This window comes from Salvelinus alpinus, chromosome 11, assembly GCF_045679555.1.
Source record: "Salvelinus alpinus chromosome 11, SLU_Salpinus.1, whole genome shotgun sequence".
Taxonomy (NCBI): Eukaryota; Metazoa; Chordata; class Actinopteri; order Salmoniformes; family Salmonidae; genus Salvelinus; species Salvelinus alpinus.
In genome coordinates this window covers 14890515-14907847 of record NC_092096.1, presented here as the reverse complement: position 1 = coordinate 14907847, position 17333 = coordinate 14890515, and the positions used below count along the sequence as shown (strand labels likewise).

The 17333-nt window shown below is 46.1% G+C and overlaps 1 protein-coding gene across 11 annotated transcripts in view; it reads left to right on the top strand.

Moving 5' to 3' along the window:
- The window catches only part of cacna1c (calcium channel, voltage-dependent, L type, alpha 1C subunit), a 556532-nt gene that overhangs the window by 448573 nt on the left and 90626 nt on the right, over positions 1-17333 (top strand). For all 11 annotated transcript variants that reach the window (XM_071331812.1, XM_071331816.1, XM_071331807.1 and 8 more), the window contains exon 10: positions 7663-7753. In XM_071331812.1, coding sequence (XP_071187913.1) covers positions 7663-7753 — 91 coding nt within the window. The remainder of the gene's footprint in view (positions 1-7662; positions 7754-17333) is intronic.

The window sequence follows — 17333 nt, the reverse complement described above, 5'->3', positions numbered from 1 at the left end:
CATGTTCTTACATGGCGTTTTCATGTTTCTTTAAAGCTCCTTTATGACACTGTCATTTAGTCAACCATAATGTCAGGGTCAGGGTTTTTACTTTGTGTTTTAGCACCAACATGAGCAGAGTTTAAAAGCTTTGAAAGTAATTAATTAAATAGACTAGCTCTTGGATAGAGCAATGCCCTCTCTCGATCGCTCTCTCTCTCTCTCCTCCCTCTCCCTCTCGGCCCCCCCTTTCCACCTTCCTTCTCTCTCTCCCTCCCTCCCTCCATCTCACCCTCCTGTCCTCCTCCCCCCTCTCTCTCTCCTCCCTCTCCCTCCCTGCCCTCCCTTCCTCCTGTCCTCCTCCCCCATCTCTCTCTCCTCCCTCTCCCTCTCGGCCCCCCCCTTTCCACCTTCCTTCTCTCTCACCCTCCCTCCCTCCCTCCATCTCACCCTCCTGTCCTCCTCCCCCTCTCTCTCTCTTCCCTCTCCCTCCAACCCTCCCCCCTCTCTCTCTCCTCCCTCCATCTCACCCACCTGCCCCCCCCTCTCTCTCCTCCCTCTCCCTCCAACCCTCCCTCCCTCCCTCCTGTCCTCCCCCCTCTCTCTCTCCTCCCTCTCCCTCCAACCCTCCCTCCCACCCTTCTGTCCCCCCCCCTCTCTCTCCTCCCTCTCCCTCCAACCCTCCCTCCCTCCCTCCTGTCCTCCCCCCTCTCTCTCTCCTCCCTCTCCCTCCAACCCTCCCTCCCACCCTTCTGTCCTCCCCCCTCTCTCTCTCCTCCCTCTCCCTCCAACCCTCCCTCCCTCCTGTCCTGCTCCCCCCTCTCTCTCAGTCTATCCGGCCAGCAGACAGGAACAATAGCGTAGTGAACTAGTTCAGTGTTGGACAGAAGTAGTTCTATGTTTAACAGGACTGTCCTCCAGGGCTGGGAGCTAGCTCAGACCTCTGTTATTCAGAGAAACTGGTTTTAGACATGAGGAGAGACAGGCTGGTACATGTCAAGGTGGAAGCACGGACAGGAAAGGAACGGTCTATAACAGAGTTTATGTGAGACTGTTCAATAACAGGAATAGTGATCTTAAAGGGATTTTGTGATTTTGGCAATGAAGCCCTCTATCTACTTCCCCAGAGTCAGATGAACTTGTGGAAACCATTTCTATGTCTCTGTGTCCAGTATGAAAGGAAGTTGCATGCTAACTAGTGTTAACGCTATGACTGGAAGCTAGCAGATACCCATAGACGCTAGCAGATACCCATAGACGCTAGCATATACCCAGAGACGCTAGCAGATACCCATAGACGCTAGCATATACCCATAGACGCTAGCAGATACCCATAGATGCTAGCATATACCCATAGACGCTAGCAGATACCCATAGACGCTAGCAGATACCCATAGACGCTAGCAGATACCCATAGACGCTAGCATATACCCATAGACGCTAGCAGATACCCATAGATGCTAGCATATACCCATAGACGCTAGCAGATACCCATAGACGCTAGCAGATACCCATAGACGCTAGCAGATACCCATAGACGCTAGCAGATACCCATAGACGCTAGCAGATACCCATAGACGCTAGCAGATACCCATAGACGCTAGCAGATACCCATAGATGCTAGCAGATACCCATAGACGCTAGCAGATACCCATAGATGCTAGCAGATACCCATAGACGCTAGCAGATACCCATAGACGCTAGCATATACCCATAGACGCTAGCAGATACCCATAGACGCTAGCATATACCCATAGACGCTAGCAGATACCCATAGACGCTAGCAGATACCCATAGACGCTAGCAGATACCCATAGACGCTAGCAGATACCCATAGACGCTAGCATATACCCATAGACGCTAGCAGATACCCATAGACGCTAGCAGATACCCATAGACGCTAGCAGATACCCATAGACGCTAGCAGATACCCATAGACGCTAGCAGATACCCATAGACGCTAGCAGATACCCATAGATGCTAGCAGATACCCATAGACGCTAGCAGATACCCATAGACGCTAGCAGATACCCATAGACGCTAGCAGATACCCATAGATGCTAGCAGATACCCATAGATGCTAGCAGATACCCATAGACGCTAGCAGATACCCATAGACGCTAGCAGATACCCATAGACGCTAGCAGATACCCATAGACGCTAGCAGATACCCATAGACGCTAGCAGATACCCATAGACGCTAGCAGATACCCATAGACGCTAGCAGATACCCATAGACGCTAGCAGATACCCATAGACGCTAGCAGATACCCATAGACGCTAGCAGATACCCATAGACGCTAGCAGATACCCATAGACGCTAGCAGATACCCATAGACGCTAGCAGATACCCATAGACGCTAGCAGATACCCATAGACGCTAGCAGATACCCATAGACGCTAGCAGATACCCATAGACGCTAGCAGATACCCATAGACGCTAGCATATACCCATAGACGCTAGCAGATACCCATAGACGCTAGCAGATACCCATAGACGCTAGCAGATACCCATAGACGCTAACATATACCCATAGACGCTAGCAGATACCCATAGATGCTAGCAGATACCCATAGATGCTAGCAGATACCCATAGACGCTAGCAGATACCCATAGACGCTAGCAGATACCCATAGATGCTAGCAGATACCCATAGACGCTAGCAGATACCCATAGATGCTAGCAGATACCCATAGACGCTAGCAGATACCCATAGATGCTAGCAGATACCCATAGACGCTAGCAGATACCCATAGATGCTAGCAGATACCCATAGATGCTAGCAGATACCCATAGATGCTAGCAGATACCCATAGATGCTAGCAGATACCCATAGATGCTAGCAGATACCCATAGATGCTAGCAGATACCCATAGACTTCCAGCCATTGCGTTAACGCTAGTTAGCAACTTCCTTAATACTGCACGCAGAGACATACAAATGGTTTCCACGAGGTCATCTGACTCTGGGGAAGTAGACAAAGGGCTTCATTGCCAACATCACGGAGCATCTCTTTAAACCAAAGGAATTAATGAGTCCTGATTTTATTAGCATCCCCATTAGCCAATGTCAATGGTGACAGCAAGTCATCCTGGGGTCCAACTCATGACAGAAAATACATTACAGACAAAAATACTTTACAATTTACATTTAATACATTAACATAGACATTACATACTTATATATATATATCTAGAATGGTGGAAAAATATGAAGGAATAGTGGTTTATTAAGACTATTCACTAGTAATATTAATTAGTTAGTTAGACTATTCACTAGTAATATTAATTAGTTAGTTAGACTATTCACTAGTAATATAAATTAGTTAGTTAGACTATTCACTAGTAATATTCACTAGTTAGTTAGACTATGCACTAGTAACATTCACTAGTTAGTTAGACTATTCACTAGTAACATTCACTAGTTAGTTAGACTATTCACTAGTAATGTTAATTAGTTAGTTAGACTATTCACTAGTAACATTCACTAGTTAGTTAAACTATTCACTAGTAACATGCACTAATTAGTTAGACTAATAACTCCGTTAGTTAGACTATTCACTAGTAACATTAACCAGTTAGTTAGACTATTCACTAGTAATATTAATTAGTTAGTTAGACTAGTCACTAGTAATATTCACTAGTTAGTTAGACCATTCACTAGGAATAGTAATTAGGTAATTAGACTATTCACTAGTAATATTCACTAGTTAGTTAGACTATTCACTAGTAATATTAATTAGTTAGTTAGACTATTCACTAGTAACATTCACTAGTTAGACTATTCACTATGAATATAAATTAGTTAGTTAGACCATTCACTAGTAATATTCACTAGTTAGTTAGACTATTCACTACTAACATTCACTAGTTAGTTAGACTATTCACTAGTAATATTAATTAGTTAGTTAGACTATTCACTAGTAACATTCACTAGTTATTTAGACTATTCACTAGTAACATTCACTAGTTAGTTAGACTATTCACTAGTAATATTCACTAGTTAGACTATTCACTAGGGATATGAATTAGGTCATTAGACTATTCACTAGTAATATTCACTAGTTAGTTAGACTATTCACTAGTAACATTCACTAGTTAGTTAGACTATTCACTAGGAATATTCAATAGTTAGACTATTGACTAGTAATATTCACTATTTAGTTAGACCATTCACTAGGAATATTCACTAGTTAGATAGATAATCACTGGGAATATTCATTAGTTAGTTAGACCATTCACTGGGAATATTCACTAGTTAGTTAGATAATCACTGGGAATATTCACTAGTTAGTTAGACCATTCACTGGGAATATTCACTAGTTAGTTAGATAATCACTGAGAATATTCACTAGTTAGTTAGATAATCACTGGGAATATTAACTAGTTAGTTAGATAATCACTGAGAATATTCACTAGTTAGTTAGCTAATCAATGGGAATATTCACTAGTTAGTTAGCTAATCAATGGGAACAATGGTCTTAGACCAAGAGAGGAACTAGTTTGACTTTCTGAAGCCCTACAATCAACAATGATTCAAGTGTGATAATCATCAGTACCCAGTAACTTACCATCACTTGATAATCATCAGTACACAGTAACTTACCATCACTTGATAATCATCAGTACACAGTAACTTACCATCACTTGATAATCATCAGTACACAGTAACTTACCATCACTTGATAATCATCAGTACACAGTAACTTACCATCACTTGATAATCATCAGAACACAGTAACTTACCATCACTTGATAATCATCAGTACACAGTAACTTACCATCACTTGATGATCATCAGTACACAGTAACTTACCATCACTTGATAATCATCAGTACACAGTAACTTACCATCACTTGATAATCATCAGTACACAGTAACTTACCATCACTTGATGATCATCAGTACACAGTAACTTACCATCACTTGATAATCATCAGTACACAGTAACTTACCATCACTTGAACATCTAAAATAAATCTATATTTATCATAGGATGTTGTTGAAAGGCCAGGAGGTAGTCAGCGACGTCAGAGTTACGGAGGACAAGGTGTTTTGTGGCCACTCATGGCGCAGGCTTGGACTGGTAATGGTACATGATTGGAGAGTGATTGGGATGTGCTGATTGGTTCTGCTGTATCTAACTGAGGCTAAAGCATGCTGCAGGGACCACGCTCCAAGGCTGCATGCGATTGGCTAGTCCTCTATTCTTCCAGGGTTTGTATGGGCTGGGCTGAGCTGAAATGAGCTGGGCCATATTTAGTGTTGTTGTTATTCTCACGCCTGCTCCCGCTCTCCCTCTCTGGCGCTCGAGGGCCCTTCATTACGCGCACCTGTCACCATCATTACGCGCACCTGTCACCATCATTACGCGCACCTGTCACCATCATTACGAGCACCTGTCACCATCATTACGCGCACCTGTCACCATCATTACGCGCACCTGTCACCATCATTACGCGCACCTGTCACCATCATTACGTGCACCTGTCACCATCATTACGTGTACCTGTCACCATCATTACGCGCACCTGTCACCATCATTACGCGCAGCAGCACTCATTGGACTCACCTGGACTCCTTCCCTTTGTTGAGTGCCCCGTCTAAAACTGTCTGCTCCCCCGTTTGTTCCATGTGTCAGTATTAATGTTGTTATGTGTTCAGGTCCAGACGCTGTTGTTAATTAAATGTCCCTGTACCTGCTTCTCGTCTACCAGCGTCGATCCTTACAGTTATATGCTTTGGCCCCTGATCTTTAAGTTTATCGTTGCCTGTCATGCTTTGCTTAGTGTTATGTTAGGCTTAAAGGTTGTTGTTTTTTAAATTCAGATTTTTTTTGTTTTTTTCTTGTTCGGGAGTGTAGGAGATCCCAAGAGAGTTAGTCTAGCTTGTTTCATGTTATCTTTGATTTTCTTTATTCTCTCTGAGGTTTTCTTACTGGGCGTAGTTGAGCTCCAGTATGAGCTTAAAGGAGGAATAATATAGAGAAATAGAATGTTTCTCCGTGTTATTTAGCTGAGTTGAGCTGGAGCCTTTCTGTCTGGTTCTGCCTGTAAGCAGTGGCAGCTATTTCTGGGAACACAGACCTCATTCTAGAATCCCCAAAGTGGACATGAAGAGTGACAGGACTATAAGAGGAGATTCTGATATGGGCTTTCTTCCCTCCCGCGCTCCCTCCCGCCCTCCCGCCCTCCCTTCCTGCCTCGCTCCTGCCCTTCTCACTCGCCCTCCTCTCCCTCTACATATATCCCTCCATCCCTCCCTCCCGTCCTCCCTCCCTCCCGCCCTCCCTTCCTCCCTCGCTCCTGCCCTTCTCACTCTCCCTCCTCTCCCTCTACATATCTCCCTCCCTCCACCCATCCATCCCTCCCTCTCTCCTCTTCATTATCATTACCCCAGGAGATGTGTCCATCAGATGGTGTATTACTGAGGGACCCTGGTAGCTCCAGGCTTCTCTATCCCACGAGACATTGGTTTTCTACAGGTTTTGGTTGTCAGTAATGGTATGATTTGATTTGTCTAATTGAAGGAGTGATCCCGTTGACCGGGCCGTCTCATCTGGTTTGGTTGAGGAACGTTGTGAGAGTTTGAGGGTTGTGTCTTCGGACAAATTGTAATATGATTTGTCTTAGCCCAGTAATTTGATAGATTTCTCCTCTTTCTTTCTCAATTACTTTCTCTGTATTTACTTAAATATTTTCTTTCATTTTTGTTGTTGTACTGGTCTGTCTATTTCTACCTGAATTCTTCTGCTCAGTTCTACCAGAGTCTGGAACTCAAAGCTTTACGGGACTTAAAACCTCACTTATTCTGGAGTCTGGAACTCAAAGCTTTAGGGGACTTAAAACCTCACTTATTCTGGAGTCTGGAACTCAAAGCTTTAGGGGACTTAAAACCTCACTTATCCTGGAGTCTGGAACTCAAAGATTTAGGGAACTAAAAACCAAACCTCCCCTATATCAGTGTCCCTAAAACTGTCCTACAGGACTCTACCACTGGGAGTTCTGTTAGCAGAGGGATGTCTGTCTGTCTGTATGTCTATTTATCAGAATGTCAGGATTAGAAAACAAAAGAGAAGAAAAGGGTAACAGTAATAACCAGCCTGTGATACAGAAGGGTATCAGTAATAACCAGCCTGTGATACAGAAGGGTATCAGTAATAACCAGCCTGTGATACAGAAGGGTAACAGTAATAACCAGCCTGTGATACAGAAGGGTATCAGTAATAACCAGCCTGTGATACAGAAGGGTATCAGTAATAACCAGCCTGTGATACAGAAGGGTAACAGTAATAACCAGCCTGTGATACAGAAGGGTAACAGTAATAACCAGCCTGTGATACAGAAGGGTATCAGTAATAACCAGCCTGTGATACAGAAGGGTAACAGTAATAACCAGTCTGTGATACAGAAGGGTAACAGTAATAACCAGCCTGTGATACAGAAGGGTAACAGTAATAACCAGCCTGTGATACAGAAGGGTAACAGTAATAACCAGCCTGTGATACAGAAGGGTAACAGTAATAACCAGCCTGTGATACAGAAGGGTAACAGTAATAACCAGCCTGTGATACAGAAGGGTATCAGTAATAACCAGCCTGTGATGAGGGATATGTCAACAGTCCTTCCTCCTGATTAATTTATCCTTCCTTCTTTCCCTCTACCCGTCCGTGTGTTCCCCAGTGAGCATGCCGGCCAGTGAGAATGAGTCAGTGAATACTGACGCCACTCCAGCAGGAGATATGGAGGGAGAGACCTGCTGTACCCGGCTGGCGTAAGTACCTCAACCCACCCTCACCCTTTCTACACTTACAGTCTCCCGTCTCACCTATTAGCTAACCCCCATTTTCCCTTAGTCACACTCACCTTACCTCAAACCTGCACTCGCCCTCCCTTACCCTTCCACCCCCTCCCTTACCCTTCCTCCCCTTCCTCCCCCCCTTACCCTTCCTCCCCTCCCTCTCATCCTTCCTGTCCCTTCCTCCCCCTCCCTCTCATCCTTCCTGTCCCTTCCTCCCCCTCCCTCTCATCCTTCCTGTCCCTGCCTCCCCCTCCCTCTCATCCTTCCTGTCCCTGCCTCCCCCTCCCTCTCATCCTTCCTGTCCCTGCCACCCCCTCACTCTCATCCTTCCTGTCCCTGCCTCCCCCTCCCTCTCATCCTTCCTGTCCCTGCCTCCCCCTCCCTCTCATCCCTCCTGTCCCTGCCTCCCCCTCCCTCTCATCCTTCCTGTCCCTGCCTCCCCCTCCCTCTCATCCTTCCTGTCCCTGCCTCCCCCTCCCTCTCATCCTTCCTGTCCCTGCCTCCCCCTCCCTCTCATCCTTCCTGTCCCTGCCTCCCCTGCAGCTATTTAAAGCTCTTATTTCTCTCCTCTCCTCCTTGGAACATATGATTGATTTTCTCCACAACTCTTGTTGATTTTCCACCTGCCCTTCACTTTGACATGAAAGGTTTCCTTCACCTGCAAATTCTAACTCCTGTCTTTACTTTGCCATCACTCTTTCTTTCCTCCTCTCTCAGTGATCTCAGGTATTTATCATTTCCTCTCCAACGATTATCCTTTCTTTATTCTGTCTTTTCTGTTTTCCCCACGTTCTCTCCTTTCTCTCCTTTGTTGCTGTTGAAGCGTATTCCTCCTCTTCTCTCCACCGGGAGCTGCGATGAAGGGATGATTCATGCCTCTATTCACACCTTTATTCAAGCGGTCTCCCTCCTAATTCTTCTTCTTCATTTTTTTCTTCATCTTCTTCTTCTTCATTTTCTTCTTCTTCTTCTTCTTCTTCTTCTTCTTCTTCTTCTTCTTCTTTTACTCAAGGCCACACTAGAGCGGTTCACTTCCCCTGGCGCTGCTCTTCACATTCTCCCATTCATAACAACTGCTGAGACACACACACTTTACGGACACAAACACACACACACACACACACACACACACACACACACACACACACACACACACACACACACACACACACACACACACACACACACACACACACACACACACACACACACACACACACACACACTCAGGTGAACTACACATCATACATATATGTTCTGCTGCCCATAGTATTAGAATGACCAAGACTACAGAATCAAGACTTCTACACTATTATCCCAGACTGTTATCAGACAGACAGTAGACCATTAGAGCTCTGTGGTCGGATGGTAGATTTTCTCTCTATCGATTCTATTTCTATGCTGTAGACCCATCGTGCTGGCACTATGTTGTTCTCTGTTTTCACTCTGTGTCTATCTGATTCTACCATCGTTGTTGTTGTTGTTGTTGTGGCCCAAGGCTCAGACACACAGCAGGTAGACTACACCCATCAGTGTCAGACACCATAGACTCCACGTCTTGACTCTGTGCCTCAGATCATTTGTCACTGTGTATACAAGCCGCAGGGTTAGACAGCTTCAATGTCAATAACATCTCAATGTACTGTACATCCCTGTAAAGAAGGAGGTGTGGGAGGGTTCAGATCTCACAGTTACCAGGAAGGAGGTACAGGAGGGCTCAGATCTCACAGTTACCAGGAAGGAGGTACAGGAGGGCTCAGATCTCACAGTTACCAGGAAGGAGGTGCAAGAGGGCTCAGATCTCACAGTTACCAGGAAGGAGGTACAGGAGGGCTCAGATCTCACAGTTACCAGGAAGGAGGTACAGGAGGGCTCAGATCTCACAGTTACCAGGAAGGAGGTACAGGAGGCCTCAGATCTCACAGTTACCAGGAAGGAGGTGTAGGAGGGCTCAGATCTCACAGTTACCAGGAAGGAGGTACAGTAGGGCTCAACTCTCACAGTTACCAGGAAGGAGGTACAGGAGGGCTTAACTCTCACAGTTACCAGGAAGGAGGTACAGGAGGGCTCAGATCTCACAGTTACCAGGAAGGAGGTACAGGAGGCCTCAGATCTCACAGTTACCAGGAAGGAGGTACAGGAGGGCTCAACTCTCACAGTTACCAGGAAGGAGGTACAGGAGGGCTTAACTCTCACAGTTACCTGGAAGGAGGTACAAGAGGGCTCAGATCTCACAGTTACCAGGAAGGAGGTACAGGAGGGCTCAGATCTCACAGTTACCAGGAAGGAGGTACAGGAGGCCTCAGATCTCACAGTTACCAGGAAGGAGGTACAGGAGGGCTCAGATCTCACAGTTACCAGGAAGGAGGTACAGGAGGCCTCAGATCTCACAGTTACCAGGAAGGAGGTGTAGGAGGGCTCAACTCTCACAGTTACCAGGAAGGAGGTACAGGAGGGCTCAGATCTCACAGTTACCAGGAAGGAGGTACAGGAGGGCTCAGATCTCACAGTTACCAGGAAGGAGGTACAGGAGGCCTCAGATCTCACAGTTACCAGGAAGGAGGTACAGGAGGGCTCAGATCTCACAGTTACCAGGAAGGAGGTACAGGAGGGCTCAACTCTCACAGTTACCAGGAAGGAGGTACAGGAGGGCTCAGATCTCACAGTTACCAGGAAGGAGGTGTAGGAGGGCTCAGATCTCACAGTTACCAGGAAGGAGGTACAGGAGGGCTCAGATCTCACAGTTACCAGGAAGGAGGTACGGGAGGGCTCAGATCTCACAGTTACCAGGAAGGAGGTACGGGAGGGCTTAACTCTCACAGTTACCAGGAAGGAGGTACAGGAGGGCTTAACTCTCACAGTTACCAGGAAGGAGGTGTAGGAGGGCTCAGATCTCACAGTTACCAGGAAGGAGGTACAGGAGGACTCAACTCTCACAGTTACCAGGAAGGAGGTACAGGAGGGCTTAACTCTCACAGTTACCAGGAAGGAGGTACAGGGGGACTCAACTCTCATACAGTGTTACCAGGAAGGAGGTACAGGGGGACTCAGCTCTCAGACAGTGTTACCAGGAAGTAGTTACAGGAGGGCTCAACTCTCACAGTTACCAGGAAGGAGGTACAGGAGGGCTCAACTCTCATACAGTGTTACCAGGAAGTAGTTACAGGAGGGCTCAACTCTCACAGTTACCAGGAAGGAGGTACAGGAGGGCTTAACTCTCACAGTTACCAGGAAGGAGGTACAGGAGGACTCAACTCTCACAGTTACCAGGAAGGAGGTACAGGAGAGCTTAACTCTCACAATTACCAGGAAGGAGGTACAGGAGGGCTTAACTCTCACAGTTACCAGGAAGGAGGTGTAGGAGGGCTTAACTCTCACAGTTACCAGGAAGGAGGTACAGGAGAGCTTAACTCTCACAGTTACCAGGAAGGAGGTGTAGGAGGACTCAACTCTCACAGTTACCAGGAAGGAGGTACAGGAGAGCTTAACTCTCACAGTTACCAGGAAGGAGGTACAGGAGGGCTTAACTCTCACAGTTACCAGGAAGGAGGTACAGGAGGGCTCAACTCTCACAGTTACCAGGAAGGAGGTGTAGGAGGGCTTAACTCTCACAGTTACCAGGAAGGAGGTGTAGGAGGGCTTAACTCTCACAGTTACCAGGAAGGAGGTACAGGAGGGCTTAACTCTCACAGTTACCAGGAAGGAGGTACAGGAGGGCTTAACTCTCACAGTTACCAGGAAGGAGGTACAGGAGGGCTCAACTCTCACAGTTACCAGGAAGGAGGTGTAGGAGGGCTTAACTCTCACAGTTACCAGGAAGGAGGTGCAGGAGGGCTTAACTCTCACAGTTACCAGGAAGGAGGTACAGGAGGGCTTAACTCTCACAGTTACCAGGAAGGAGGTACAGGAGGGCTCAACTCTCACAGTTACCAGGAAGGAGGTGTAGCAGGATGGGTTCATCCCAAATGGCACCCTATTACCTATGTAGTGCACTAGATTATTAGACATGTATGGTTCCAGTTGGGACAGTGAGTGTAAAAAAACAACTTGTTTGTGATACATCCTGAGAGGGAAGTTCATATTACACCTGACAGCTTGTTTTTCTACCATTTGTTCTGGTTATGTTGGTTATGTTAACTTCTGATCTTGGGTCAGTTGACACTAACATTGCAGTGCAGTTTGTACAGGCACTGTGTCTGTCAAGGCTGATCTGGGGCCAGTGGTTTGATGGTGGGCTGAAGGGGGACAGGGGAAATGAATGGGGTGTAATGGGCTGTGTCGGCCGACCGGCCCCGCACTACCGCTTTGTCAAACACACAGCCACGCGGAAGCAGGTACACACACAAACACACTTACGGAAGCGGATACACACACACACACACACACACACACACACACACACACACACACACACACACACACACACACACACACACACTAGCCTGGCCAGTAAAAAGTGACTGATGCTTGTCTCTGTCCAGCTAGCAGGCCTCTGGGTACTTTAGATGAGCGTATACTGTTCAGTGCACCAGGACCGTAGTACCATTCACACACAATTGCTCTTTCAGAAATGGTCATCAGTGGCCCTGATAGAAGATATCTATTCCCATAATGCCTCTTCAGCATGTTAGAGTCAGAGATGGTGCCAACTGATCTGTCTCCAGGCCAGGACACAGAGCTGTATCTATTACAAACACTGTCCAGTCCCACTGAAACAGAGCTGTATCTATCACAAACACTGTCCAGTCCCACTGAAACAGAGCTGTATCTATCACAAACACTGTCCAGTCCCACTGAAACACATGGCTGTATCTATCACAAACACTGTCCAGTCCCACTGAAACACAGCTGTATCTATCACAAACACTGTCCAGTCCCACTGAAACACAAGGCTGTATCTATCACAAACAGTGTCCAGTCCCACTGAAACACAGCTGTATCTATCACTAACACTGTCCAGTCCCACTGAAACACAAGGCTGTATCTATCACAAACACTGTCCAGTCCCACTGAAACACAGCTGTATCTATCACAAACACTGTCCAGTCCCACTGAAACACAGCTGTATCTATCACTAACACTGTCCAGTCCCACTGAAACACAGCTGTATCTATCACTAACACTGTCCAGTCCCACTGAAACACAGCTGTATCTATCACTAACACTGTCCAGTCCCACTGAAACACAGCTGTATCTATCACAAACACTGTCCAGTCCCACTGAAACACAAGGCTGTATCTATCACAAACACTGTCCAGTCCCACTGAAACAGAGCTGTATCTATCACAAACACTGTCCAGTCCCACTGAAACAGAGCTGTATCTATCACAAACACTGTCCAGTCCCACTGAAACACAAGGCTGTATCTATCACAAACACTGTCCAGTCCCACTGAAACAGAGCTGTATCTATCACAAACACTGTCCAGTCCCACTGAAACAGAGCTGTATCTATCACTAACACTGTCCAGTCCCTCTGAAACAGAGCTGTATCTATCACAAACACTGTCCAGTCCCACTGAAACACATGGCTGTATCTATCACTAACACTGTCCAGTCCCACTGAAACAGAGCTGTATCTATCACTAACTCTGTCCAGTCCCACTGAAACAGAGCTGTATCTATCACTAACACTGTCCAGTCCCACTGAAACACAAGGCTGTATCTATCACAAACACTGTCCAGTCCCACTGAAACACAAGGCTGTATCTATCACAAACACTGTCCAGTCCCACTGAAACACAAGACTGTATCTATCACAAACACTGTCCAGTCCCACTGAAACACATGGCTGTATCTATCACTAACACTGTCCAGTCCCACTGAAACACAGCTGTATCTATCACAAACACTGTCCAGTCCCACTGAAACACATGGCTGTATCTATCACAAACACTGTCCAGTCCCTCTGAAACAGAGCTGTATCTATCACTAACAGTGTCCAGTCCCACTGAAACACAGCTGTATCTATCACTAACACTGTCCAGTCCCACTGAAACACAAGGCTGTATCTATCACAAACACTGTCCAGTCCCACTGAAACACAAGGCTGTATCTATCACAAACACTGTCCAGTCCCACTGAAACACATGGCTGTATCTATCACAAACACTGTCCAGTCCCACTGAAACACATTTGTATCTATCACAAACACTGTCCAGTCCCACTGAAACACAAGGCTGTATCTATCACAAACACTGTCCAGTCCCACTGAAACACATGGCTATATCTATCACTAACACTGTCCAGTCCCACTGAAACACAGCTGTATCTATCACTAACACTGTCCAGTCCCACTGAAACACATGGCTGTATCTATCACAAACACTGTCCAGTCCCACTGAAACACAGCTGTATCTATCACTAACACTGTCCAGTCCCACTGAAACACATGGCTGTATCTATCACAAACACTGTCCAGTCCCACTGAAACAGAGCTGTATCTATCACAAACACTGTCCAGTCCCACTGAAACACAGCTGTATCTATCACTAACACTGTCCAGTCCCACTGAAACACAGCTGTATCTATCACAAACACTGTCCAGTCCCACTGAAACACAGGCTGTATCTATCACTAACACTGTCCAGTCCCACTGAAACACAGCTGTATCTATCACTAACACTGTCCAGTCCCACTGAAACAGAGCTGTATCTATCACAAACACTGTCCAGTCCCACTGAAACAGAGCTGTATCTATCACAAACACTGTCCAGTCCCACTGTAACAGAGCTGTATCTATCACAAACACTGTCCAGTCCCACTGAAACAGAGCTGTATCTATCACAAACACTGTCCAGTCCCACTGAAACACAAGGCTGTATCTATCACAAACACTGTCCAGTCCCACTGAAACACAAGGCTGTATCTATCACTAACACTGTCCAGTCCCACTGAAACACAAGGCTGTATCTATCACTAACACTGTCCAGTCCCACTGAAACAGAGCTGTATCTATCACTAACACTGTCCAGTCCCACTGAAACACAGCTGTATCTATCACTAACACTGTCCAGTCCCACTGAAACACAAGGCTGTATCTATCACTAACACTGTCCAGTCCCACTGAAACACATGGCTGTATCTATCACTAACACTGTCCAGTCCCACTGAAACAGAGCTGTATCTATCACAAACACTGTCCAGTCCCACTGAAACAGAGCTGTATCTATCACAAACACTGTCCAGTCCCACTGAAACACATGGCTGTATCTATCACAAACACTGTCCAGTCCCTCTGAAACACAGCTGTATCTATCACAAACACTGTCCAGTCCCACTGAAACACATGGCTGTATCTATCACAAACACTGTCCAGTCCCTCTGAAACACAGCTGTATCTATCACTAACACTGTCCAGTCCCACTGAAACACAGCTGTATCTATCACAAACACTGTCCAGTCCCACTGAAACACATGGCTGTATCTATCACAAACACTGTCCAGTCCCTCTGAAACACAGCTGTATCTATCACAAACACTGTCCAGTCCCACTGAAACACATGGCTGTATCTATCACTAACACTGTCCAGTCCCACTGAAACACATGGCTGTATCTATCACAAACACTGTCCAGTCCCTCTGAAACACAGCTGTATCTATCACAAACACTGTCCAGTCCCACTGAAACAGAGCTGTATCTATCACAAACACTGTCCAGTCCCACTGAAACACATGGCTGTATCTATCACTAACACTGTCCAGTCCCACTGAAACACAGCTGTATCTATCACAAACACTGTCCAGTCCCACTGAAACACATGGCTGTATCTATCACAAACACTGTCCAGTCCCTCTGAAACAGAGCTGTATCTATCACTAACAGTGTCCAGTCCCACTGAAACACAGCTGTATCTATCACTAACACTGTCCAGTCCCACTGAAACACAAGGCTGTATCTATCACAAACACTGTCCAGTCCCACTGAAACACAAGGCTGTATCTATCACAAACACTGTCCAGTCCCACTGAAACACATGGCTGTATCTATCACAAACACTGTCCAGTCCCACTGAAACACATTTGTATCTATCACAAACACTGTCCAGTCCCACTGAAACACAAGGCTGTATCTATCACAAACACTGTCCAGTCCCACTGAAACACATGGCTATATCTATCACTAACACTGTCCAGTCCCACTGAAACACAGCTGTATCTATCACTAACACTGTCCAGTCCCACTGAAACACATGGCTGTATCTATCACAAACACTGTCCAGTCCCACTGAAACACAGCTGTATCTATCACTAACACTGTCCAGTCCCACTGAAACACATGGCTGTATCTATCACAAACACTGTCCAGTCCCACTGAAACAGAGCTGTATCTATCACAAACACTGTCCAGTCCCACTGAAACACAGCTGTATCTATCACTAACACTGTCCAGTCCCACTGAAACACAGCTGTATCTATCACAAACACTGTCCAGTCCCACTGAAACACAGGCTGTATCTATCACTAACACTGTCCAGTCCCACTGAAACACAGCTGTATCTATCACTAACACTGTCCAGTCCCACTGAAACAGAGCTGTATCTATCACAAACACTGTCCAGTCCCACTGAAACAGAGCTGTATCTATCACAAACACTGTCCAGTCCCACTGTAACAGAGCTGTATCTATCACAAACACTGTCCAGTCCCACTGAAACAGAGCTGTATCTATCACAAACACTGTCCAGTCCCACTGAAACACAAGGCTGTATCTATCACAAACACTGTCCAGTCCCACTGAAACACAAGGCTGTATCTATCACTAACACTGTCCAGTCCCACTGAAACACAAGGCTGTATCTATCACTAACACTGTCCAGTCCCACTGAAACAGAGCTGTATCTATCACTAACACTGTCCAGTCCCACTGAAACACAGCTGTATCTATCACTAACACTGTCCAGTCCCACTGAAACACAAGGCTGTATCTATCACTAACACTGTCCAGTCCCACTGAAACACATGGCTGTATCTATCACTAACACTGTCCAGTCCCACTGAAACAGAGCTGTATCTATCACAAACACTGTCCAGTCCCACTGAAACAGAGCTGTATCTATCACAAACACTGTCCAGTCCCACTGAAACACATGGCTGTATCTATCACAAACACTGTCCAGTCCCTCTGAAACACAGCTGTATCTATCACAAACACTGTCCAGTCCCCCTGAAACACATGGCTGTATCTATCACAAACACTGTCCAGTCCCTCTGAAACACAGCTGTATCTATCACTAACACTGTCCAGTCCCACTGAAACACAGCTGTATCTATCACAAACACTGTCCAGTCCCACTGAAACACATGGCTGTATCTATCACAAACACTGTCCAGTCCCTCTGAAACACAGCTGTATCTATCACAAACACTGTCCAGTCCCACTGAAACACATGGCTGTATCTATCACTAACACTGTCCAGTCCCACTGAAACACATGGCTGTATCTATCACAAACACTGTCCAGTCCCTCTGAAACACAGCTGTATCTATCACAAACACTGTCCAGTCCCACTGAAACAGAGCTGTATCTATCACAAACACTGTCCAGTCCCACT